Source organism: Sminthopsis crassicaudata, chromosome 4 (assembly GCF_048593235.1).
Source record: "Sminthopsis crassicaudata isolate SCR6 chromosome 4, ASM4859323v1, whole genome shotgun sequence".
Lineage (NCBI taxonomy): Eukaryota > Metazoa > Chordata > Mammalia > Dasyuromorphia > Dasyuridae > Sminthopsis > Sminthopsis crassicaudata.
This window is the reverse complement of record NC_133620.1, coordinates 174,207,095-174,234,510: the sequence shown is the minus strand read 5'-3', so window position 1 is coordinate 174,234,510 and position 27,416 is coordinate 174,207,095. Positions and strand designations below refer to the sequence as shown.

Here is a 27,416-nt window from a genome sequence, read left to right as displayed (position 1 = left end):
GAGAAAATCAGAGTACCTGAGAGTAGGAGTCAAGGAGAGAATACATTCCAATTAAAAGACAAGGAAGTATTTCCCAATATTGTGGGAGGAACTGAGTAAAGTTTTAAGCAACTTATATAGGAAGAGGCCAAGCTGTAAAGGGCTTTAAATATCAAACAGGAGTTTATATTTAAACCTTGAGGTAGTCACTAGAGTTTTCGGAGTAGGTTTGTATGAGGTGGTCAGACCTGTATCTTAGGAAAGTCAGTTAGTAACTGAGTGGAGGATAAATTAGAGAAGGGCAAGGCTTGGATTCAGGGACATCAAATAATAGACTATTTGAAGTAGTCTATGCTAGAGGTGATGAAGGCCTTAACTAAGGTGTTGCCTGTGTGTAGAGAGAAAGTATGATGAATGTGAGAACTGTTTTGGAATTAGAGAAGCTTTGATCAATAAAGACAATGGGCGGTATTAATTATGCAAAGTTATAATTTTCAATCAATACCACTTCACTGATAGGACTCCTTTATTTGTATCCTGACACATACCTTTTCAGTCAGAACCAATGTAAAAATCTGTTATGTAAAAAATACTAAAAAATAGTATTGACTATGTTTATTTGTTACAAGGATTATTTTCCTTTATTCACTTTTTTTAAAGGAGGAGATGAAAGCAAGGGGAAATAAGTGCTTGTTAATTAAAAAAAAAATTGAATGACTTTTTAAAAAACTAATAATATTGACCATCATGTTATTGTTTCTCTGATTCATCAAGCATTTTTATCATTGCATTCCTTTTGACTCTGCATATACTCTTTCCCCTTGGCTTAAAGCATTCTTTTTTTTTTTCTCGTGGGGGGAGAGAAAAATTCCCAGTCTCATCTCAGAACTGGAAGGTTTTTTGTTATAATCAGCAATTATGAAATGATTCTGCAGAATAATTGCCTCTTTTCCTTAGTCATGTTATTCAAGGCTTTTACTTAGTCTGCCTCCTAGATCATAAATTTGAAGAGACTAGAATGTGGTGTTCCTTAATCAGAATTTCGTTTTATTAGTGTAAATAGGTAGGATTTTTTTTGGTTTGTTCGTTTTCTTTTAGATAACTGACGCAGGGAGATTTCTGTTATATCCTATCTATGTGAACAAACAGGTGTGACCAAACTCCATGAAGAAGGTTATTACTCAGGAGACCTGAATTCTGATTTTTGTTCTGCCACAGATTTATTGTGTAACTCTAAATAAATCACTTGACCTTTTGCAGACCTTGGTCTTCCATACATTTTAAAAGAGTAGGTCAGATGCTAAGGTCTCTTAAATTTCTACTTATATGATTTGTTAAGTCTTCGTGATACATGTAAAAATGTGAACTGTGAGAATGAATTTTTCACTTTTTATCAAGCTATATTAGCTTTATTGTAGATACAGCTTCAAGAGTGTCAGAGTAAACAGATTTTCCTTGAATAGAGACATTGAGAAGTCAATAGATATTAAGACAGCTCACTCTGTTAGAGACTCTATCCTTGAAGCAACTATATTATAAAATTGAAATAATCAGAACTGAAAGATTTACTGCAAATATTGAAAAAGGAGCATTTGAGAGAAACTTGGGTAATATGTTTCTTGTACTATAAAGGGTCAGGGACATTTGCAGGCATGGACAGATTTTTTTTCCTTATGGGCATTTTTCTTTTTCTTATTCTGTGTTTTCATCAAGCAGACTTCTGATCTTAATTTGGTTTCCTAAGAATGCTTTCCTACCGGGAAGAAAGATGTTTTATTGTAAATGAGTAAATTGCCTTTCTGGTACAAATCAGTCTCCTGTGAGTTTGGATGGCATGAGCCAGTTTTTCCTAGAGTCTGATCACCCATGGATGAAAGTTTCAGATCAGCAGTGTTATTGAGACAGATAGTGGAATATAAAGAGAAATCTTGAGTTTTTTTCTAATTATGAATGTATCTCCTGCTACTATATGCACACATATTTCTACCAATATTGCTATATATTTAGATAAATATTTCTTTTCAATTGCTTATAAGAATATGAGTTTTCACAATCAAATTAGGAATAGCTATTAGGAATAGCTTTTATTTCTGAGAATCAGTATCATGTAATAGGAGACTGGTATGGAAGTCAAGGACGTTCTAAGTTAGTGTGGTCACTAAATTTTAGGATTGGACTAACTTACTTTAAAATTGTAAACTTCCATTTTCTATGGTCCTAATCTTGTGACAGCCTTAATTGGTTAAATAACATTTGATTTTGCATAAAATTCTTGCATTTCATACCTAATGTCTGAAACAGAAGCTCTTATTCATGTTTGCATAATTTTCTTCCTCTTACTTTTTTCTATAGGTATTATCTTTTTTAAACTTCCTCCTCATCCTAACCCAGATCCCAGTTGCTTCATATTTTGTTTGGTTCTGGTTTCTCTACTTAACATTTTTATTTTACTTCAGGGTAAGAGTAGTCTCAAGTATAAATATGATTTCATGGTTGTAAGCAACTTCCATGTAAAGAAGCTCCTAGTACCAATACAGGTCTTTACAAATTATAATTTATAATTTCATTTTTAATAGATTCCTTAATTTATATTTTCTAAAGACAATTAATTTAAGGCTTTATGCAGATGCTTATGTTATCCGGAAGAAAGGCAAAATAGTGTAATTGATAAAAGTGCTGGTTGCAGACTGTCTGGATTCATGTCCTGCCGCAGACACCTTCTCATCTTGTGTAATTTTTCTTCATTTACTCTTAGAAATCATCCAGGTTTAGGTCTTTTGATATAACATAGTTAACCAATCTATGTCTTAGTTCTCTATTTGCCAGCCTAATTTTTTCCTTCTTATATATCTATGATATGTTTTATGCCTCTTATGCAAAGCTCTTCATTGGTAATATTTTTCCATCTATTTACATTTGTTATATACCTTGCTATTGCCCTTTGGGTAATCTTCAATTTTGATTCTTCAAAGGTGGTGCTATTCTATGATTCATAACTATGCAGTGTTATTAGAAGAATATTGGTGTTTAAAAAGTGAGTTTTTGTTTCAAGAAAAAGTCACAAAAAGGACTAAACAATTCTTCACATGAAATCTAGCTATTTGTTTTTCCTCCTATTCAATTCTGAACTCGGTTTATTGTCTTTCTGAAGTGTTTGTCCAATACATATAGATGTTATCCATTGATTGTTCAGTTGTAAAGTTGTGTGTTCAGTTGTGGTTTTCTTGGCAAAGATACTGGAATGGTTTGCTATTTCCTTCTTCAGTAGATTGAAGTAAACAAAGGTTAAGTAACTTGCCCAGTGACCTAGACACTGTGTCTAAGGCCAGATTTGAACTCCAATTTTTCTGACTCCAGGTTCAGCACTCTATCCGCTGAACTGCTTCTTATCCACTGACAGATAAGTTCCAAAGTCTAGTTGTATATCATGAGATCACAAACCTGGAATGGACTTGAAACTATCAAATCCAATCCCCCTTATTTTAAAATCTGAGAATAAAAAAAGTTAAGCAATTTACCAAGTTTATACAGATAATAAGCATCAGAAGTAGGGTCTGAACCCAGGCCTTCTGATTCTAGCACTAGTATTTTTTTCCATTAGATCATGCTAATAGTAGAACTTCATTATCCACTTTTTTCAAAGATGAAATGAAAAATAATTCCTGTTCTCAAAGATTTGGAGAAGACAACATGTTTAACACACATTTAAATTTTTAAAAACAAATTTGATAAGAGAATAATAGAGAAAAATTGTTTGAAACCAGATCAATGTACTTAATATAATGCAATCTGCAAACAGGAGCATTTAGAAGAACTGCCCATCTCTATTATATCCCTCCTCAACTTGCATTCTGCACTGGATATCTTAAATGACAGTGGCATATATGCATGGCAAACATATATTTCACCATAAGTTTAACTTGATATTGATCTGTTTAGGTGCTTGCCATATTCCAAAAACTGTTATTAGTTCCACAAAGAATATCCTCAAGATTCATAGATAAAAATGGAAAATTATTGTTTTACAAAAAATGATGAGCAGGCTGATTTCAGAAAAGCCTGGAAAGATTTACATAAACTGATGTTGAGTGAAGTAAGTAGAGCCAGGAGAACATTGTACACCATAACACCAAGATGATGTGATGATCAACTGTGATAAGACTGCTTTTTTTCAACAATGAGGTGATTCAAGGCAATTCCAATAGATTTGTGATGGAAAATACCATCCACGTTCAGAGAGAGAACTATGGAGACTACTTACGGATAAAAACCTTTTTTGAATTGTTTGCTTTTTCTTTCTTGTGGTTTTCCCCTTTTGTTCTGATTTTTTTTTTCATAACATGACTAATATGGAAAAGGGTTTAAATTGATTGTATGTGCATAACCTATACCAGATTGCTTGCTGTCTTGGGGAAAGGGGAAATAAGCAATGGTTGGAGAAAAAAATTAGAACTCAGAATCTTACAAAAAATGAATGTTGAAAACTATTTATGTAATTGGAAAAATAAAATACTATTGAAAATTTTAAAAGGAATCATATATTCTATAAGGGAATATAAAATATGCATCGATAAAAACATATTAAGTATATACCTAATAAATACAAGAGAACTTGGTATGGGTGAGTGACTACATTAACAGAGGAGATCAAGAAAGGCTTCATTATGTTTGAACTAGCTTTGAAGGAAATTAGATGAAGAAGGTAAATATCTGTGAGGATAAGAAAAAATCCAGTTTGACTAGAAGGTATATTGTGTGAAGGGGAGTAGTGTTTAAAATTAAAATTAAAAGTAAGTAGGAACTAGGTTATGATGAATTTTAAATATTAAATGCAGAATGGATATATGATCCTAATGATAAAACAGCCAGAATACCAGACCTGTGCTTTAGGGAATATCATTTTGGTAGCTCTAAGAAGGATGGTGTCTAGAAAATGAGAGAGAGAGAGAGAGAGAGAGAGAGAGAGAGAGAGAGAGAGAGAGAGAGAGAGAGAGAGAGAGAGAGAGAGAGAGAGAGAGAGAGAGAGAGAGAGAGAGAGAGAGAGAGAGAGAGAGAGAGAGAGAGAGAGGAGAGAGGAGAGAGGAGAGAGGAGAGAGGAGAGAGGAGAGAGGAGAGAGGAGAGAGAGAGGAGAGAGAGAGAGAGAGAGAGCAAAATAGAAACCTACGGAAATAGTGCAAGTAAGAAGTTATAAGGACCTGAAAATTAGGGTGGTAACTTTGTGAATTAGGAGAAGGGAACAATGCAAAAGAGATTGTTGAGGTTAATTAGAAGAGAGAGCACTAAACTACACCAGAACTATTCAAAGAACCACTTAAAGCCTACAAGCATTAGGAAAGGGCATTGCTAATCAAAGCCAACATAAACACAGGCATACAAACCTGCAGTCTCTCAGCATGACCAGAATGCTCCAGAAGCATATGGAGCCTAAAAGTTTTACTGTCTGGAGGCAGCAAAAGCAGATATTCCACTGAGAAATCTAGAAATTAGGGAACCTAGGAGGAAGTATTGGGAAGCATCAATGACCAACATGGCTCAGAATCTTTTAGAACTGGACGTGTCAAGTCTAAGGGCTTAGAATTCCCTAACATTCTGTCTAAAGACTCCAAAGAGAGAGAGAGCCTTGACTATTCTGAACTTCAAAGGTTTGCACAGATTATCTTAATCCTAGAAAGTAGCTTTCTGAAGATTTTGTAGAGCTACAACAATGGACATGGGGTTAGCAACATTTTTAAATTGCCCTTTTTGGCATAATAATGTCCATCTTTTTGCAAGCATCTGATGTCTTATTCTCTGTTAGATATCTTGAGAATCAATCATTCAATTACATCAACTCTGATATAGATCGCTTTTGTGTATATTGGCTGCTCTTTTTTGTTTTCTGTGTTGCCATTTGTACTTCCTCATGTAAACATCAGAAGCTGTGTTGGAATGTAAACGTAGTGGTTCCACTATCATTAATGGAGAAACAAATTGTCATATAATTTTTTGATGATCTCCAATTTTTTTTGATCTATTTCATTCCTTCCAGTTTCAGCCTTAAATGCTCTTGAGACGATTTTGCTTAATATTATTATTTGCCAATTTTCTGTTAACTTCTTTTTCCTCTATCCCTTCTTACTGTTTTATGAGGCATAGTACTCATATACTATCCTCTTTATAAGATTTTACAAATGATTTTATTTTTATCTAGGCATGATGCTGTTTCTACTATGAGAGATAGAGCTATGTCTTATGCTTTTGAATTTCTCTTAGTTCGTAGTATACCTCTCTTCAGCATGTACTGGGGATTTAATACATGTATTTTGAATAGATCATAGATTTAGAGCTAGGGGGAAAAAAACTTGCTGTCTATCTAATCCAGCCCTTTCAATTTACAAATGAGAAAACTGAGGTCTGGAAGGGCAAAAACAAATTACAAAAGGTCATTGAGGTAGAAAGTAGTAGCCAAATGAGGTTTTGAACTAAAGTCCTCTGATATCAAATTAATTTCTCTTTTTATTGTACCATGTTTCCTTCATAATATATACCTGCTTGAATAGGAGAGTATCCAAATTATGTCATACAAGATAGTAAAAGGTATTCAGAATAAGAGGCCTGGAAAAGAAAAGAGTATAATTGAAAAGTTATTATCTAGAAGGGAGATTAAATTCAGTCTGCCTCACATCAGAGAGCAACATTTTAGAGTAATACCTATTGGAAGTGAAGCAGATTGAGACAAAAAAAAATAAATATTTCCTAAAATTCGGAACTCATTAATAATGGAATGGGCCGATTTGAGAGGTAGTGGCTTCCTCTGTCACTGAATAAATTCAAGAGGAGACTAGACAATCATTTTTCTGGTATGGTGTAGAAAGGATTCATTAACACACTGAAAAGTGTGTTGGAATCTAGATTCAAATCCTTTACAACTCTAAAATTCTATGATCTATAACTGTTTTCATATTTTGAGTTATGTATTGGCCATTTAAAATTCTCCCAGTTCTCCAACTCTGTTTTATGGTGTTTATATTCCCTGGATTTTACAGGAAAGAGAAAATAAAACTGTTTATTATATACAAAGTACTGCAAAAGCTCATAAGTAAATGTCAGTTAGCAAGTTCATTATAGTCCTATTTACATTTGTTATTATTTCAAATCACTTGTTTACTTGAATTAATGTATGTTTTCATGAACTAAACATCTTTTAATTAATTGATTGATTGATTTAATTCATTTTTTCAAAAATTTTATGCATAGGTAATTTTCCAGCATTGACAATTGCAAAACCTTTTGTTTCAACTTTTCCCCTCCTTCCCCCAACCCCTTCCCTCAGATTACATGTTAAATATGTTAAAGTATAAGTTAAATACAATATATGTATACATGCCCAAACAGTTATTTTGCTGTACAAAAAGAATCAGACTTTGAAACAGTGTACAATTAGCCTGTGAAGGAAATCAAAAATGTAGGCAGACAAAAATAGAGGGATTGGGAATTCTATGTAGTGGTTCATAGTCAACTCCCAGAGTTCTTTCGATGGGTGTAGCTGGTTCAGTGCTTTACAGCTCTATTGGAACTGATTTGGTTCATCTCATTGTTAAAAATGGCCACGTCCATCAGAATTAATCATCATATTGTATACAATGATCTCCTGGTCCTGCTCATTTCACTCAGCATCAGTTCATGTAAGTCTCTCCAGGCCTTTCTGAAATCATCCTGCTGATCATTTCTTATAGAGCAATAATATTCCATAATATTCATATACCACACTTTATTCAGCCATTCTCCAATTGATGGGCATCCATTCAGATGAACTAAACTTCTTGAGGGAATGTATGTTATTATATTAATTATATTCAAATGTGTACAAGTCTTCTATAGAGGGGAATCAGATCTCAATATTATCACTTATTGGTGCTTTTAGTTTAAACAAAAAAGTCATGTAAGAATCTATAAAAAACTTAATTGTGAATTTTATATAGTTCTTCCTTGTTAAGATACTAATTTTTCTTATGTCTTAAATTAGAACTAATCAGTAATGGACCAAATGAATTGGTAAGAGCACTGTCTCTGGGCTTGGGTTCCAGGGAAACATATGAGAACATGGGTTCAAATTCTGATAATTACTACCTATATGATTTTTAGCATATGACTTCATGTCCCTCAACCTCAGTTTCCTCATTAGTAAAGTGACTATCATGTTCATTCTGATCCCTTTTAACCATAGATCTGTGATAAGAATTTAAAAGTTTTGGACTTATTCTTTACCTTTGAGATGCTTATTTATATTCTAATTGAAAAGATACAAAAGCAAAAGAAACAATTAGAGAGTAATAGAAAGCGGGCATATAAGATAGAAAAATTACATAAGAAACAGCATGGTTTCATTATGTTAAGATTACTACTGAAAATTTGTTAAGATTACTACTAAAAATAAGCATGTTTACAAAGGATTAATACATAATTATGCTTAATTTTTAGAATATTTAAAAATTTTTAGTAACTGTGCTTATATCTCAGCTGAGATCTTGCCATTTGTCATCTTATCCAAACAAGATAGTACTTGGTTAACACTGCAAATGTGAAACCTTTCTGTTTTAATTGGACAAAATAATACTCAAGTATTACATATACATGTTTTTACTTAAATTATATAGAATATATGTTTCTAGGCATCAGAGAAAAGAAGAAATGTTCAAAGTACAATCGTTGTCTTTTGTATGATATTTAAAATACCATTCTCTCATTCTATATGGCTTTGGTATACTTGTTTGAACAAGCATAGGGAATGAATCTGTAATTTCATTGGTATAGGAAACTTTCATTCTAAGTAAGCTTCCTTTCTCAAAATGCAGACTGGTACCTGTTTGCAACTATAAAAGAGTTGCCTAGACACTTTAGAAGTTTAGTGGCTTGCTCAGGCTCAAATAACCCAATATGTGTAAGAAGTAGGATTTGAATTCCTAACTTCCTGACTCCAAAGTCAACTCTCTCTCTCCACTATTCCATAGTGATTCTGCATTTGAAGAGTTCATTATTCCATTTAAATGTAAAGTAATAAAATGCAATTTTTACCTCAAGTTCTAAAAATCCTTATAGTAGTTTATGGATCAGGGTGTTTCTATGGGTTCCTATTCACTATATGTGTTATGCATAATTTTTAGAGCTGATGTGGGTAAATCATATTTATAAGTTAGTATATTTTAAGTATGCTTTTAATAGTGACCAGCAAAACATAATATATTTATAATCCTTTCCTTGAAGAAATGCTAAGTAAATGTATTTTATTATTTCTACTGTAGATATATATAGTATTATATTACTATATATCATGATATATTATACAATAATATTAATAATAATCATAAAAATATGTGTAGTATAGTATAGTATACTTAATTTCTTTTAAAAATTCTTCAATATATGTCATTGATATTTTGAAAAAGATATTGCATTTACTTTTTACCCAAAAATTTAATCAGTATTTTTGATTGTGTTAATCACCTCTGAATTTATGGTTTATACAGATCTATCAAACAACCAAAAAAAAAAAGAAAGAAAGAAAAAAAATCTTCAACTTATCCTATAGAAATCTTGTTTGTACATAGTTATTTGCAAGTTATAATCTTTTTAGATTATAAGCTTTTTTAAGATATGGGATTGTTTTATTCTTTCTTTGACTATCTGGGTGATTAGAAGTATAGCAGTTCTATTCAGAAATGGGAAAGAATAAGAATAGAATAAGGAGGAGGTTTACAGGAAAAAATAATGAGTTCTCTTTTGGACTTGTTGAATTTGAGATATATATGAGATGTCCACATGATGATGTACAACAGATAATTGATTATGTGGGGCTGGTGCTCAGGAGAAGATGAATACAAGGTGCATTGGGATTGGGGGATTATATTCTTAGAAATGATAGTTGAATCCTTGGGAATTGATGAAATAGTCAGGTGGCACAGGAGATAAAGGTTAGACTTGGAGAGTAACAAAGACTTAGGTTCAAATCTTGTCTCAGACATGTGACCCCTTAAACAAGTCCCTTAACCTCTTTTTGCTTCAGCTTCCTCATCTGTAAAATGAGAATGATAATATCTACCTCCTAGGGTTATTGTGAGGATCAAATGAGATAATTATAAAGCACCTAGCACAGTGCCTGGCACACTGTAAACACTCTATAAATGTTACCAAGGGAAAGTGTGGAGAAAGAAGAGATCCTAGGCCTGAATTTCCAAAAATAGATATGGTTTTATCAGTGGAATGACATCAAAGAAAATGTATTATGAATTTGAACTAAAGCTGACTATATTGTCTCTCCCCCATTAAATTATGACCTTTTTGAGGATAGTTGCTCTTGTCTTTCTATTTATTTTCCCAATGCTTAGCACACAGTAAGTGCTTAATAAATGTTTTATTCATTCATGCAGGTAATTTGAACTTCTTATACCCGACACTAGATGGTCCATCCTTGTTACATCTTTGCACTGACTGTACTCAGACCTGGAATGTATTCCCACATCACTTCACCTCAAGGAATCCTTTGTGTTCTTTAAAACACTTGTGACATTTTCTCTCTGAAGCCTTTTCTGATCTCCCAGAGCTATTCTCTCCCATAGTTTTGTAATCATTCTGAATATATTTTCTTATACTTATCTATATACTTGCCTCCTTTGATAGAATTTTAAATTCCCTGAGGGCAGGGACTGTTTTATTTCTGTCCTTGTATTCCCAGCATTTAGCAGGATTGATTCATAGTAGGCGCTTAATAAAGGCTTGAATGGTTGGTTGAATGTTCTGTGAGTTGGTCCCTTGTTGTGGAACTCTTTTCTTGTTGCTAATAACAACAGTATCTTTTATGGCTACTGGGATGTTGTAACTATCCCCAGCCCTTTCCCTGAATAGTTGTGGCACATGGTAGGTGTCCAATAAACAGTGACGATAAGGAAATGTTCTTTTGTGGTCAGTGTACTGAATCAAGAGGTAGACCTGTGCTCTGTTTCCAGTGTTGCTGCTGACTTTCAGCAAATCACTTCTCCTTTTTGAGCATGTGCTCTTTCTGCAAGTGGAAAAATGCTTACCTCCTGATTTCTCACATAAATAGTGAGGGTAGTAATAAAAGAATATTTTTGAACCACTTAGCATCCTGGCATTTCATGAAAACAGATTTGGAGCTTAAAGGAACTTAGAATCATATTATTTGAGTCCCTAGAAAGATGACAAAGTGCCATTCTTTTATGTTATCTCATAAGTTCATAATTTCTTTTTCTTTTCATTCCTTTCTTTGCTTTTTTTTCCTTTCACAGAAGTGCTTCTATGAGATCTATTTCACAAAGAAATATATGACTTGCCTGAAATCATTCAGATAGAAAATGCAAAGCCAGAATTCAAAACCAAGTCCTTGTATTCCATTGGGCTGATTATCTATATAAAAATACAGATAATCTTACATGCAATCTCAATAGATATATGTATGTAGGTGATATAGATAATAGTAATAAGAGAAAAGGCATTTGGATCATCCCTCTTTGTAAGTCCTTACCCATTTGTGAGTTGAACAGAAATCAGTAGACCAGTGGAAAACTCAAATTATATCAGTGAGGGGCCCCTTTTCCCAAGTTCTGGTTGGCTCCATAAATTTATTCTACTTTGCCCAGAGATATGATTTATTTTATGTTATTAGACCTCACTCTACTTATGACCTGATTATGATCTTCCCACTAGTAAAGGAACATTATCACAAGGTGGTGCCAAAATGTTTTGATTCCCAGAATCTGTCTCTTTCTTCTTACCAGACTCGTCCAATCTTCCAAATATCTATTTGTAATGTTCTTCTCTAAAATATAATGTTCTCTGGGAGCAAGTTTCTTGGAGAGCTTCTGGGAGCAGCCTTCAGTTCAGTTTCAATAATCACCTCAAATGCATTCAGGAGTTAAAGTCCAAATCCTTTATCGTCTCCTTCAAAACCGTTTCTCCTTCACTTGGGTCTCAGCTAGTTTTCTGGAGGCCTTGCGGATCTTGGTTTCAGTGTTCTCCACAGGACAGCCTGCCATCACTTCTCTGTCTTCCTTCTTTCTGCCTAACTGCTGTCTCTGACTTGTGAATATCCCGGAGTCAATCCTGGTTGAGGCTCCTAGCTTATATATGCTTTCTTAAAGGTGTGAATCTTGTGGAAATGTAGTAAGTACTAAGTGTATCTAGGGAACTGTTAAGTCCTGCTAAACAACCATTGTCTCTATCGATTCCACTGACTTAGCACCTTGTAAGAATTCTAACATCTATTGGTACTGCAGATTTTAACTATGACCAAAGATTAGCAGCTCCTAGTTTTCTTTACATAAAAAGGGAATGAATGGTAGCTATGAGAGAACAAAGACCAAAAGGAAGAATTGTGAATTCATGATTATATGCAATCAATCAGTGCTGAGTACTTTCAGATCCAATAACTGCTTTATTCTCTGTTGCCTGAAAGGGAAAGAGTAGAAAAGATGCAAATGCTTAGGGAGTGGATGGGGATGGTTAATTTCATTTTGCTCCCATTCCCTGCCACTGAACTCACAGATATCACTAATAATCATAGTTCATAGCAGTTTTTTTTTTCTTTTTGGGTCTTGCCTCAGGCTGATCAACACAGCCAACAGCCCCAACCACCACTTTGTCTGCCACAGCAGCCTAACAGCAGCAGCACCTTATAGTATCTCAGGAGAGGATAATTGGGGAGGAAAAACTAGGAGTAGATATTAGTACAGGATCCCAAGATGGGGGAGTGAACTCCATATTTTATATTTCTACTTGGCTTTTCTCTTTCCAAAATCTTTCTCCTAGTAATCTTTGTAATGCAGCCCTAGATATTTGCACAGAGACCTTCCCAGAAATTCCAGTTCCAAAACATCAGTAGTTGATGAATTCTGGGGTTGTGTTTCCATAGTAACATAGGTTACATTCTTATTTACTAATTCACTTTCTGTGAGGAAATAGATTGGCTAAAGATCATGCTTCAAATCAACAAAGAGTGCAAGTAGTTAGTCAACCCACCAAAGAAAAATATTCTGATATATCTTGCTTGTCTTTCAAAAACTTTTAAATGAAGAAAAATATTTCCCAGTAGTGTATTTCTTTTAATTTTTTATGAATTTAAATCATCAGTAGCCACAAACTTTTCAACATATGAAGGTGCATATTTATTTGCAACTATGTGTAACTATGCTACTTACCGTTTGATTTTAAAAGGTTTATTAAATTTAATAATTACTACCTAAATTTGATAAGGTATTAATTTTTTTTCCTATTTGTATCCCTTTTCTAAACTTAGATTTGCTTCTTTTATGTTTTTTTAGGGTATTTTAAAAAATATTTTACTGATGTTCTTTTCTTCTCTCCCTTCTTCCCTCCTTCCTCCTCCTCCTCCTCCTCCTCCTCCTTCTTCTCCTCCTCCTCCTCATCCTTTTCATCCTCTTCCTTCCCCTCCTCCTCCCCCTCCCCTTCTCCTCTTCTCCCTCATCCTCTTCCTCTTCTCCTCTTCTCCCTCATCCTCTTCCCCCTTCTCCTCTTCTCCCTCATTCTCTTCCCCCTTCTCCTCTACTCCCTTCTCCTCCTTCCCCCTTCCTCCCCTTCTCCTCTTCCTCCTCTTTATTTTTCTCTCTCTTCCCTCTCTTTCTCCCCTCTCCCCATCTCTTTTACTACTCACTAACTCCTCTATCCTTCATCCCAAATAAAAGGCCTTTCTTTCGCAATAAGTTAATATAGTCAAGAAAAGTAAATTAACTTACTGACCCTGTTTGAAAATGTAAAATTTTCATTTTATTCATTTCTGCCTAGAGGCAGAAAACATGTTCTATCATTAATCTTTTAAAGTATTGATTGGTTAAGTGACTTGCCTAGGATCACAGAATCAAGATCTGTCAGAGATAAATCTAGCTAAGTCTTCCTGGCTTTTAGGTCAGTTCTATATACAATGTCATTTTGCCTTTTAATTGATCCTCATTTGGTATCATCTATAATCTTCTCCTGGATTTTGAGAAGTGGTGAAGGTCTCTTATTTTTATAGATCTGTATCAATTTGTTACTTAATATTGGATGTTGTTTAGTTGTTTTTCAGCTATGTGACTCCATTTAGGATTTTCTTGGCAGAGATAATAGAGTGATTTGTCACTTCTTTCTCCAAAACATTTTTACAGATGAATAATTGTAGTAAACAGGGTTAAGTGACTTGTCTACAGACATACAACTAGTAGAATCTCAGGAAGAGTAGTCTTCTTGAATTCAGGATTGGTACTCTATCTACTGTGCTACCTAGCTGCTCACATTTGGACACTAAACTTGTGTTTTAAAAAATTCCTTCCTAAGTCTAACAACATTGATTTTCTCTGTGCAGAATTTTTCAATTTTATATAATCCATTTTGTTTTTATTATCTATTTATATTATCTTTTCTTTAATTAGGAATGTTCTCTTTAGCCATAGTTATGAAAAATATCACTGTCCCTTTACTTTTTCATACTTTTTTTGATTGCTCACATAATGGCCAAATCTTGAGTTTGCACCCTAATTGTGTATATTTATTTATTTATTCATAAATTGTGTCTTTTACTAAAGTCTTATGCTAATGTATTGTGAACTGTGAACTGTGGCCATGAACCTGGATTCTAGTTGGCTAAGCTTATAGAACACAAGTCTCAGGATGTATCATCTTCTGAGGACAAGCTTAAGTTCAGAGAGGCTTATCACCATAAAGCTAGATACCAGGTCATAATTTTTTCCATCAGTGGAAAGAGTAGCCACTTTGATGAAATCACAGATGTTTCAAAATATTCAGAGAGAGAGAGAGAGAGAGAGAGAGAGAGAGAGAGAGAGAGAGAGAGAGAGAGTGTGTGTGTGTGTGTGTGTGTGTGTGTGTGTGTGTGTGTGTGTGTGTGTGTGTGTTGTACACTTCTTTTCTGGTTTTTAATTGAAATAACCATTCAAATTTCTGCCCTAGAATAATGATCAAAAATTTGAATATAACTCCCAAACATGGATGCAAATGAAACCTTGAGTAAGAATCCTAAGGTGCCATATTGATACTTAAGTAGCCTATGGGAGAAGCTATTCTTACATTTTCTTTTGTCCCTCAGGTGTCCAAGTTACACTGTGAATAAGATCTAAACATGCAGTTATGTCTGTATATTAAGAAACATGTTATGGGGAAAACAAGTGAAGGGCATCCTAGGTACTTCTGAGTGTTTGTAGAGCTGACTGGTTGAGTGGATATAAAAATACTAAAGGAAAGTAGGTAAAGTTTATGTGTTGGTTCAAATAGAGGCTGACTCAGGAATATAGATTATATGCCTAAAACAGTCTTTAAAAGGAAAGATAGCATAGTAGGCTTTGATCTTGGATTAAAACATCTCTGGGTCTCACTTTCCCCATTTCTAAAATCAGAGGGGTTGGATTTAATTTTAAAGATTCAAGTTCAAAATTGATGATACAGTAAAAATATATTAAATTTTATATTACAGTTTTAAATTTTATTTATTATGAAGTTTATTTTGTATTTCTTTTAAACAAATTTCTTTTTTTTTTCATTTTTATCATCACTAGTCTTCATTCTTGTTATTTTCGTTATCATTAGTTTATTTGATGCAGGATTATGCTTTGTACTTAGTATAAGCCATATAATTGAAGGCAAAGGAGGTTTGACCAATATTTAGATTGATAAAGTAGATGTTTAAATAAAAAGCAGCATGTCACATGTACCAGTACCGATTTGACACACATGTGAAATGTACATATTTAAATAACTTTTCTAAAATTATTCTGTAATAGTGTCATGGATACAGATAGTTAACAGTCCTCTGGTGGTATAGAAAATAATCTTCCTTATAATACTTTTGAGGTAAGATCATTGTCAAATTATGAGTTAGATTTAATCTTTCATTTAGAGAGAATTATTGAATTCAAAATTATCAGTAAATATTAAGTAGCTACTATGGGCCAAACATTCCATTAGTCTCAGAATGCACAAATAAAGTTAATGAAATTCTCTGTTTTGCACAAAGCTTATATTCTAATGGGAGAGATAATAAGTACAAATATAAACATATATAAAATAAATGTAAAATGAGTATATGCAATTAAGTACAAAGTAGTAAACTACAAGATAGCTTGGGAGAAAGAGGAATAAATTTTGGGGTGTTTGAGGAAGACATTATGCTGCTTGACCTTCAACTTGAAGGAAAAAAGATTTTGAAGCAATAGTAATAAAAGAATACTTACTAGGCAGGGGAGGTAGCTATTCCAAAGACATAAAGATACAAGTTTCTCTTGTGTATAATAGAGAGAAAGCCCATTTGGTTGCATCATAATCCATGAGAGGGAATCAAGTATAATTAGGCTAGAAAGATAGACTGAGGTAAGATTGTGAAAGGTTTTAAAAGTTACACAGAGAAGTTTATATTTTTTCCTAAAGGCATAAGGGAATTATTGAATTTTACTGAGGAGGGAAATGGTAGAGTCATGCTTGTGTATAAGGAAAATCACTTTGGCAGCATGTGAAGAAAATACTTTAATGGATAGAGACTTAAGCAGGAATATCTAATAGGATTGTATTGCAGTAAGTTAAGCTAGAGGTGATGAACATCCAACTCACTTCCATTTGATCAATGATGGACAGAAACAACTACACCCAGAGAAGGAACACTGGGAAGTAAATGTAAACTGTTAGAACTACTGTCTCTCTACCCAGGTTACTTATACCTTTGGAATCTAATACTTAACGTGCAACAAGAAAATGGTATCTACACACATATATTGTATCTAGGTTATATTGTAACACATGTAAAATATATGGGATTGTCTGTCATCAAGGGGAGGGAGTAGAGAGAGGGAGAGGATAATTTGGAAAAATGAATACAAGGGATAATGTTATAAAAAAATTACTTATGCATATATAATGTCAAAAAATTTATAAATAAAATTTTAAAAAATAAAAATAAATGTCCAATAGCAAGTGGTGGTAAAAGTGAACATTAGGAGAAACTAGTAGAAAGTATTGCCCTTTTTTATGGAACATTTTGTTATTGAGTTAAAACTATCTTGGGGCATAGGTCTACTCAGAGTTTTGAAAGAAAGTTACTTAGAGTTCTGAGACAATTATTGCTTTATGAAAACAGCACAACAAACTAGTTGTGGACCTCAGAAATGTTCCATGATTATGGGACAAGTATAATTTATCTGATTATAATCAGAAAATGAAAATTTGTTTAATAGCTATAAGCTAAGATGGTTTCTTTCATGGAGAGTATTGGAAGGCTAAACTTTAAAAAAAAGGAAAAAGCTGAAAAGACAGATTTCAGAATTATATCAGCTAAGCTAGAAACTGGAAATAAGTACTACAATTCTGTTGAGTAGCCCGTTATGCAGAAGAACTGAATTGATTAAAAGAAAAGAATTGGGGAATTGAATATTTTGGCTGACATCACACCCAAGTGTGAGGTTTTAGTCAAATATAGCACAAATAATCAGTGGAAGAATTTTTACAACTTATTGAACAATTGTTCTTACAAAATACGCACAAATTCTCATAATGGAACTTTTTTTGATACAGAAAGAGGACTTCAAAGTTTATGGTTCCATATTTTTGAGTTACTATATTTGTGAGTATTTGCAGTTCCTTTTTTATGTTCCTCTTCATGGGTTTCTGTAAAGTGTATGTATGCACATTCTCTCCTTAGACATGGAGTGCATTAATGGGATAATATGACCAGGTTTATGTGTGGATTGTGATGTTTTTGTTACTTATGCATCTCCTTTAATCTGTATGTGACATTATTCCTTTAATGCTATTGTTAATTAAATTATTATGTTTAAGATCTAAAAATATCATGATTAGTAGTGGCTATTTGTGTAAATAGGAATGCATTGGTGAAGTCTCAAGCACTAGATAGGTGAGTTATTGTTCTAAATTATTATGTTTAAGATCTAAAAGTATCATGATTGTAAGTGGCTATTTGTATAAATAGGAATGCATTGCTTGAGGGCTCTAGCACTAGATAGGTTAGTAGGAAGAGTGTTTCTTTTCAGTAGGATAATCCTTAGAATCCTAGAAAATTAAAATGTCACTACATGATGATAGTGATTTGTCAGTGTGAGGTCAAGTTAAAGTGAGCAAACCAATCCATAAAATGGGTAGATGCCTACATGCTCTGGTGAAAGGTTTGAGGTAGCACACAATAAGTGGCCACTCATATACCCTAATTATACTGGGCCTGGGTGCATCTGTAAAGCACTAGCAAAGAAATTATAATTAAATTCAAGGGAGTTTATGGATTCAGCAAAAGAGAGTGAATAGAGAAGAATATGAAGACTTAGAACCTTGTAGGACAACCCCAGCTAGGAGACATAATATAGATGATGGAATTGCTAAGGAGACTGAAAAGGAAGGATTTAGACAGATAGGAAGGAAAACTGAGAGAGAGAGAGAGAGAGAGAGAGAGAGAGAGAAAGAGGGAGGTCACAAAAACAAAAAAAAAAAATATCCAGGAAGAAAGAATAGTACAAAATTCACCTTTCTATTATTTCCATTCAGTGCTCTTAGTTCAGTTCTCTGGGATCAAACATAACTAGTTTAACATTCTTAGACATATTGTTCAATTATTTGTGATTTTGTGGGATTTTCTTGGCAGAAATGCTGGAGTGGTTTGCCATTTCCTTCTTTGGCTTATTTTACAAATGAGGAAACTTTGGCAAATAGGATTAAGTGACTTGCCCAGGGTCACACAGTCAGTATATGTTTGAGATTGATTTGAACTAAGGTCTTTCTGATTCCAGACCTAGAACTCTATTCTCTTCACTAACTCACTATTCTTTCAAATTATTGAATACCACTATCATATCATTCCTTTTCCTTACCTTTCAAACCATCTCTTTTCCAGTTTGAAAATCCTCAGCTCTTTAAACTGATATACATATTTGTATATGCATACATATGTGTATACATATCAGTTTATCATATATCAGTATTTATATTATATATACATATATTATATCAATGTAACATGATTTTCATTCCTTTTAGCATTCTTATCACAGTGTCTAGCACATACTAGATACTTGTTAATAAATGTTGATTGATTAATTCTGATCATTTTCCTTGGAGATATATATAAATTAATGCTGTTTCTGGATTCTCTTCATCTTCATTGGCAATATCTAAACGTTCAGGCCCTTTTCCTATCTGTTATAATGGCCTACACATACTCACATTTATATATGTACTGCTTTATCCTACATGACAGATTAATCTTAATCATATTACACCCTTTGTAAAAAGCCTTCAGTGTTTTACTGTTGCTCATAAAGAACAGGTTTTTTAGCTTGTCTAACAATCTAGACCAAACTTCTCTATCTCCCACTAATCATCTACATGAAATCTGTGTTGTCTACAAAATTTATCTTTTTTGACATTCTTTAAATAAATCCTTTTAAATCCTAACTCCAAAATGGCACCCTGTTAAAGAATTTCCTAATCCCTATGAGATATAATCCCTCCTTCCTTTTGACTTCTAGTTTAAAAGGTTTAGTTATGCTACTCATATAGCTGCCTTGTTAGTGGCCATTTCTGCACAAGTTATTATAAGTTCCTTCAAGTCAGAGGCTGTCTTAAAAATCTTTGTGTCATAATACTGTTATTTAGCATCATGTCTTACATATAGTAGGCCATTCAGTGACTACTTGTTGAATGAGTTGAGAATGAATTTCTATGTGTATTTGAGGCCAGATCATGTAGAGCCTTAAATTCTAGGCAGAAATATTTAGATATGATGCATTAGGTAATAGGAGAATCACTGATGATTTTGAAGCACAGGAGTTACATGATGAAAGCAAATAGAGTCTAATAACAGCCTTTCAAAATTCTTCCTTATGAGACATGTCCTGTAATAAATTGTGGATAATAGGAAGTAAATGTGAGCTTTCTATTGAATAGATATATTAAAATTCCCTTCCTAAGTTCCTATTTTTATTTTAAGATCATAGTTATATAGCTCGAAGGGAGAGCTAAGAGGCCATCCAGTCCAACGCCCTTGGAATGCAACTTGCTAAAGGTCTCATGAGTAAAATGGAAGAGCCAAAATCTGAACCCACATTGTCTGACTCCAAAGTTAATGCTTTCCTCACTGCACCACATTTTGCAATTTGATGTTATGTATTTGCATTTGTGGGTGGTCTAATGATCAGAGATAATACTGATTTTATTTATTTGTTCCTAAGGAAAGCATGTCCCTCTCAATCATTTTATGTACTTTGTTTTTTGTTTGTACTTATTATGATATAAAAATTCATTGCAGACAGTAAGTATGGTAGCAAAAGTAAGATTAAAATTCTAAATTGAAAAAAATCAATACAAGTTGACATGTTATTGTGATCAATTTTTGAAAAAAATTATTTTGCTATTAGAAAAATCCTTCATTTATGTTCATATCAGCCTCATTATTTAATAGTTTTAACATAATTTGTATTTTACATGGACTTAACATTCTGTATCTGAATCACATGACATGTATTTCCTGGTTAATGTTTATCTATATTTGTCATGGTGCTTACACTGCTTTGTACTTAATATTGGCAGTTATGAGCTCATTCATTTACAGTTGTATTGTTGTTGGGGTTCTTTTTTTTATTTCTCCAGGGATAAAACACTGATTAAAAAGGACTTCCTCAAATACTTCACTTTGCACTTTTGACTGGGTACCATGGACATTAAGGAAGAGAAGAAGGAACGGAGACAAGGCTATTTTGCTCGGTAAGCATGTGTTCTACACAATTATTTTAGTGACTGAAAAAATTGGAATGTACTTTGTCCTCCATTATTACTGAGTCTATCAAATTACAAAACTGTAATAAGCTCAGCAAGTAATGCACTACTATGAATTAAATAAGTTTTCTTCAACATTTTTCTCACTTGCATTTGATTTCATCTTCTATTCTTTTTTACCTTTGTCAAATTTTCCATTCCTTTTATCTGTTACTTAGAAAATGCAGCTGTCATCGTGAATTGAGCTGCAAATTGCTTTTGAATCCCACAGTTAGCAACCTACCTCGAATTTTAAGTCATAAGTGCCTAGCTGCTGCTGCTGCTCTATAGCTTCAGTTAAGCTACAATTACAGTACTGAAAATCTGTGTACTGCTTGTCACCTCCAAGGGTTCTGTTATGTACATTTTCATAAGCAGATGAAGTAGCTGAAAATCCTATCAAAAGCCTTAACTTCTAATATATATACTTGTAGGGTATGCAGTTCAGCAAGCATTTATTAAGCACACACTGCAGGTGCTAGATATTTACAAAGACAGAATGGAATACAGCTGCTTTGAGGAACAGAAAATATTATTATCTGCATATCTGTGAGGAACTAATTTGAAATTATGATTTATAGATTTAAATTGGATTTTGATAGAATTATCTTTTTTATTTTATCAAACTGTTATGGAAAACATCTGGGAATCAACCTACAAGTCTAAATGTTTTCAGAACTCGGTCTGAGAACATAAACTATGAATGTATATTACTATCTTTCCCGATGAAATACCAGAGTAGTTTGCATTTTAATGTTTTGAAAAATTACTAATTGTCTTCTATACCATATGCTTTTTTTTTGGATCTAGATTTAAGGTTTTGTCACATTTTGCCCAATTTAAGAAGAATATAATTTCATTGGAAGATAAAAATGAAAATTGCCTTTAAATTATTTTTGTCAAAAATGGATATATTTTAGTTTATAAAAACAGAAAGAAAAAACTACATTTGGGAATAGTAAACCTTCAGTGTAGCTTATATAGAAATAAAGTTTATTTAAAAAGGGCTTTTTTCTCTTAAGATATAGTCAATGTAATCACAGAAAGAAAGGAAAAAGATTTGTTGGGAGAAAGTAGAAGTCTGGCATGATACCTAGAATGTTTCAGGCTTCAGAGATAAAGATAGAATTGAATAGAATATGTAAAATGGTCCATAACAATAGACATGTTGTAGTAGAGAGTCATAATACCTTCTCATTCTGCCACTGAGGTCACTCTTAAGAATAATCAAAGATAAAGTGAGACTAAATCATGAACCTTGTGCTAAAAATTAAATTTATATCTTTCTTTTGTGAGATACAAAGCAAGCAACGCGATTTTTATTCTGATGGATTTTTAAAAATTAATTTAAGAGTCTCTTCTTTATTTCATTTTTTACTTAACTCTCTTTTAAGTCAGAGTGAAATGATGAATGTTAATTGAACTCCTTGAGTGACAGCAGTATGCATCTCCAAAACACCCAGTTAAGCAAACCTTTCTAGATGAGTATGTCGGTGTTCTGTCCTGGGCCCTCTTATCTTTTCTCTGTACCTTTGCTTGTTGCTTTCATGGGTTGAAGTATCTCTACATAGACATTCCCAGATATAGATAAGAAGTTCCATTTTCTCTTCTGAAGCCTAATGCCACATTATTATTAAGTTGAGGGAAATCTCACTATCAAGCTTAACACGTTCAAAACAGAACTCATTTCCCCCTACATAACCTGTCCTCTTCCAAACTTCCCTATTTCTTTTTGTGGGTAACTCAATGTCTTCTTGTCACCCAAGTTAGCAATGTAGGACTTATTTTTTACCCTTTCTTCTCCCACAACCACTATAATCAATCATTTGCTAAGTCATAGCAATTCTATCATGATAGCATTTCTTGTATGCCTCTATTAATACACAGCCACTGTCCTACACTAGCCCTTATTACTTCTCATCTAGACTGTTGTAATAGCTTCTGAAAGGGTTTCCCTGTTTAGTATATCTACATTCTATAATTCATTCTCATATAGTTGACAAATTCTAAAGCACAGTCTTTATAGTGTCACTTATCCCCCTATTGCTTCAAGAATGAAATAAATCTTCCTCAGACTAGGATTTAAGTCACAGTCTGGTTCTAAACTAGCTTTTCAGTCTAATATTATACTATTTATTTTTCTTTTTTACATTTTAAGACAAACTAGACTGTTAGCTATTTCCTAACTAAAAACTCAAAGTAGACTGTGTTAACTAATCATCTTCTGTACATTTCTATAGTATATATATATATATATATATATATATATATATATATATATATATATATATATATATATATATATACACACACACACACACACACACACACACATATATATATATATGCATATATATACATATATGTATGTATATATATTATTTGCCATCTGGAGAGAGAGTGGGGAGAAGGGAGAAAAAAAATTGGAACACAAGGTTTCAAGGCTAAAGGTTGAAAACTATATGCATATGTTTTGAAAATAAGTTTTAAAAGAAATATAAGTAAAATAAATAAATTTAAAAAGAAAGATTGAAATACTTTCTGATACATAAGGTGAGATGAGCCTAAAAGAGAATTGTCAGCACAACACCAGCTTCCTAGAAAGCTGCTCTTTGAAAGTAAGAGGTGAGAAAGCTTTCACTGGACCCAGTTTCCTGAGAGCAGTCCAAACAGGGTAGCCAAAAAGTAAGACCTAATTCAATCATATTTTTCCCTTAGAATTATACATTATAAATTCTTTTCCTTAGTTAGTATTAAAAATAAATCAACCTTCAAGATCTGGTCAAGATACTCTGCCTCTCTCCACAATCTTGATCTAAAACCACTGTGGGGATTTTTGTTTGCCTATATAATCCATGGGCTTTCTCATTCCATGAAATTGAAACCTTGATAAATCTGTAATGTCTCTATTCACTTCCCCAAGTAACCACTGGGTTTTTTGGACTCTGGGGGTGGGTTGTTTTGTTTTGTTTTGTTTTTTTACGGACTAGTGTAGCATGTAGTTTAGCCAACATTGTATGACTGTGTATTGTAAATATTTTGCCTTTTTTTTTTTTTTTTTTTTTTGCTTCTCCTTTACACACTTAACTACAATATCCAAAATTAAACTCCTAAAGAAGTTTATTAGCAATATTTAAATTTGGTAGTTGGAGCAGCCTCATTCATACTTTATGCTTATTTAGAAATAATCCTCAGTGCAATAGGGAAAGATTGTCATGTATAATTTGTACCTGTCATTTGTCCTGTTCTAATACCTTGTTCCATACAATTTACCCAATTCATGTCACTTAATTTTCGACATCTTCAGGAAACTAGATGATTGTAGGTAGATAAGAGTCAAGAAGATCTGAGTTCATATTTTACTTTAGAAACCTACTATGTGTGTTACAAGTCTTTTAATCTTTGACGCAGTTTTCTCAACTAAAAATGGGGATAATAATCGAACCTACCTCTCAGAGTTGTTGTGAGGAACAAGTGAGATAATATTTGAAAACAAGTACAACTAGCCATAACAGGTGTACTTGTTTCTTATTACAAATTGAAAAAAATTGTTGAATCATTATAAAACTATGATTATTTGCTTCTGATAAGTCTCTGATTGTACTAGAGGCATTTCTTGATTTCACTAGTATAGAGAAATCTTAGGTAAGGAAATTCCTTCTTTCCATGCAAGTCATATTTACCATTGTAAATTATAGTCTTAGAGAGTTGCCTACAACTAGACTCTGGGAGAGATCAAAGAAAGATGAAATGGATTCAATTCTTTTTTTTTGTTTTTGAAATGGTCTGGAAACTAAGGGGGTTTCTATCAGTTGGGGAGTAGCTAAACAAATCATATCATATGAATACAGTGGAATATTATTGAACCATAAGAAATGACAAAAAGGACAGTTTTAGAGAAATCTGGAAAGAAATGTATAAACTGATATAGAATGAAGTAGGCAGAACCAGGGGAGTAACTTATACAATGACAACAGCTTTGTAAAGAAAAAGAATTTTGAATGACATAAAACTCTGAACAATAACAACAACCAACCATGATTCCAGAGGATCAATGAAAAAGTCCATTTCAGAAAAGTGTTGGACTGAAGATGTAGAATGAGATATATGTTTATGGATTTGGCTTGTATAGAGAATTTGTAAGCTAGTTTGGCAGTGTAGCAACTGCAGATAACATTTTTTAAAAGGGAAAATGCTTTCAAAATTTCATACTACTGATTTAACATAGGAACTTTTGGATTGCAACCCATTTGTAATCTGGTAACTACCTGTACTTTCTAGTTACCAGTTTATTTAACTCAACTTCCATAAATGCTGAAATAAGGGACATAAAATATGGGCAATCAGATTCTTTGGTTAGTCATAATCTTCACTGATCTAAAAGCAGTCTTGTAGTAGAAAGGATGACTTGTAGAGAATAATTTTGCATTGCAAAATATCAACATGTTTTAAAAATGTGGAAAAACAATGACCAGGATAAGCTCTAGAATTAGAAGGAATCAAAGGCCCTTTAGCCCAGTCTCTTAAAATTAAGACCTAGGGAGGCAAACTCGTCTTGACAGTGTCACAGAGGAAGCATTTGAATGAAGGTCCTTGGTACTCTTTCCTTCATATTATGCTGCCTCCTTCCTTACTAATCCATTTGCAGTAGTAAAGAAGACAACAGTGGATACATCTATTTCTTGATATGGGGAGACTTCTGTGTAGAAGAAAAATACCATTACAATACTATTAAAGTACCATTAAAATTATTCCTCATCATGCCTGTACTCCAATAATGAATGTGAAAGACAGCCTAGAACAGGGATTCTTAAACTACGGCTCATGGGCCAAATAAGAGAGAGGGCCGTGGCCCTCTGGGTTATGGCAAATGGGCTGAGGGGCGGAGATAGAGTGTGAGTTTTTGTTTTTACTATAGTCCCACAGTCTGAGGGACAGTGAACCTGGCCCCCTATTTAAAAAGTTTGAGGACCACTGGCCTGGAATGATATCATATGAATATTTGTCTGTCCATGGAGAGAAGATATAGACAATCACAAAAAATTTTATTACATAAAATTAAAGAGTGTTTGCACAAACAAAATCAATGTAGTTAAATTCAAAGGAAAAACAAATCAGGAAAAAATCTTTATAGCAGGTTTCAGTGATAAAGCTGTCATATCCAAAATATTTAAGGAACTTACTCAAATTTATTTGAAACAAGATCCATTACTCAATAAATAGTCAGAGAAGATGAAGTTTCAATGGAATATATTCAAGCTATCAACAACCTCATAAAAAAAAGTTTGAAAATATTAATAATTAGATAAAAACAAATTAAACCTATTGTGAAATTCTTCCTCATATCTATCAGATTGGAAAGTAAGACCAAAAAGGAAAATGACAGTGGAAGAGGCTTTGTAAAATCAAACACATGAATGCTATGTTTCAGCTGTGAATTGGTCCACTCATTCTAGAAAATAATTTTAAACTATGCCTCTAAAGGTACTAAACCATTCATGACCACTTGACTCAACAATACCCCACTACTAGATGTATATTCTACAAAGATTAGAAAAAAAAGGGAAAGGAGTCACATGTCCAAAAATAAGAAAAGCAATTTAAAATTATACCAGAGAACTAGAAATTAAGAGATATCTCTCAGTTGGGGGAACACCTAAATCCCTTATGGCATATGAATGTTATGAAATATTGTTGCCCCCCAAAAATGACAAAAGGGATAATTTCAAAAGAAAATCTGGGAAGACTTACATGAAGTAATAACATTGAAGTATGATTCTAGAAACAGTGAAGAGAGTCCAGTTTACTCACCTTCTGATGTAGAGATGGTGGATTTAAAATGTAGAACAAAACATGAATTTCTGGACATGAACAAAGTAGAAATTTGTTTTGCTTGAACATTCATAATTGTTATAAGGATTTTCTTTTTTTCTCTTCTTTTTTTTTCTTTTCCTTTTTCATTTGGGAGGAATATAGCAGAGATGAAAGGTTGAGATAGGGTTTCCCTCTCCTTCAAAAGAGGAAAGAATAGAAGGAAGGCCTGAAAGAATCACAGAAAAGCAAATCAGCTTTGAATGTTGCATATAGCATTTCTTATATACTTGAAAAATAAATACATTATAAGAGTTCAGTTTTATGTACAAACTGCTCTTATACAATGTATATGAAAATGTTCCTTTTATTTGGTGTTTTTTTAAGGATAAAAGTAAAATTAAAAATTAAAAAATATATACCTGCCTTTCATATGGTTAAAAGAATGGATCTTTTCCCACTGGCTAACAAAAGACCTCAGAAAATTGTTTAGTGGACTGCAGTCTTGCCTATTTAGTTTTGTTGTCTTTAGAATAAAATCTAAATTCTTTTTTTTAAAGCCCTTCATAACCTATCTCCAAACAGCCTCATTGAACATTATTTCCCCTCCTTCTCTTTGTGATCCAGCCAAACCGACTTTCCTTTCTCTTTATCACACATGACATTCCATCTCTTTTGTGCCTTTGCACTGACCATCTAAAATTCCTGTTAATTTTTTTCTTACCTCTACCTCAAAGTCCCATATTTCTTATAGGATAAAACTTAAGCACTATCTTCTGCCTTAAACTTTTCCTGACCTCTTCCTTCCCCCAATGCTAAT

At 33.1% G+C, this 27,416-nt stretch overlaps 1 protein-coding gene and 1 long non-coding RNA gene across 3 annotated transcripts in view; one reads left to right on the top strand and one right to left on the bottom strand.

The window, feature by feature from the left end:
• Positions 1-27,416, top strand: part of NCOA7 (nuclear receptor coactivator 7) — a 166,234-nt gene that overhangs the window by 7,290 nt on the left and 131,528 nt on the right. For both annotated transcript variants that reach the window (XM_074309916.1, XM_074309913.1), the window contains exon 2: positions 20,621-20,734. In XM_074309916.1, the coding sequence (XP_074166017.1) occupies positions 20,685-20,734 (50 nt within the window). In that variant the 5' untranslated portion in view covers positions 20,621-20,684. The remainder of the gene's footprint in view (positions 1-20,620; positions 20,735-27,416) is intronic.
• The window catches only part of LOC141566001 (uncharacterized), an 81,481-nt gene that overhangs the window by 53,270 nt on the left and 795 nt on the right, over positions 1-27,416 (bottom strand). The window contains exon 2 of the long non-coding RNA XR_012489202.1: positions 26,597-26,825. This is a non-coding gene — a long non-coding RNA (uncharacterized LOC141566001). The remainder of the gene's footprint in view (positions 1-26,596; positions 26,826-27,416) is intronic.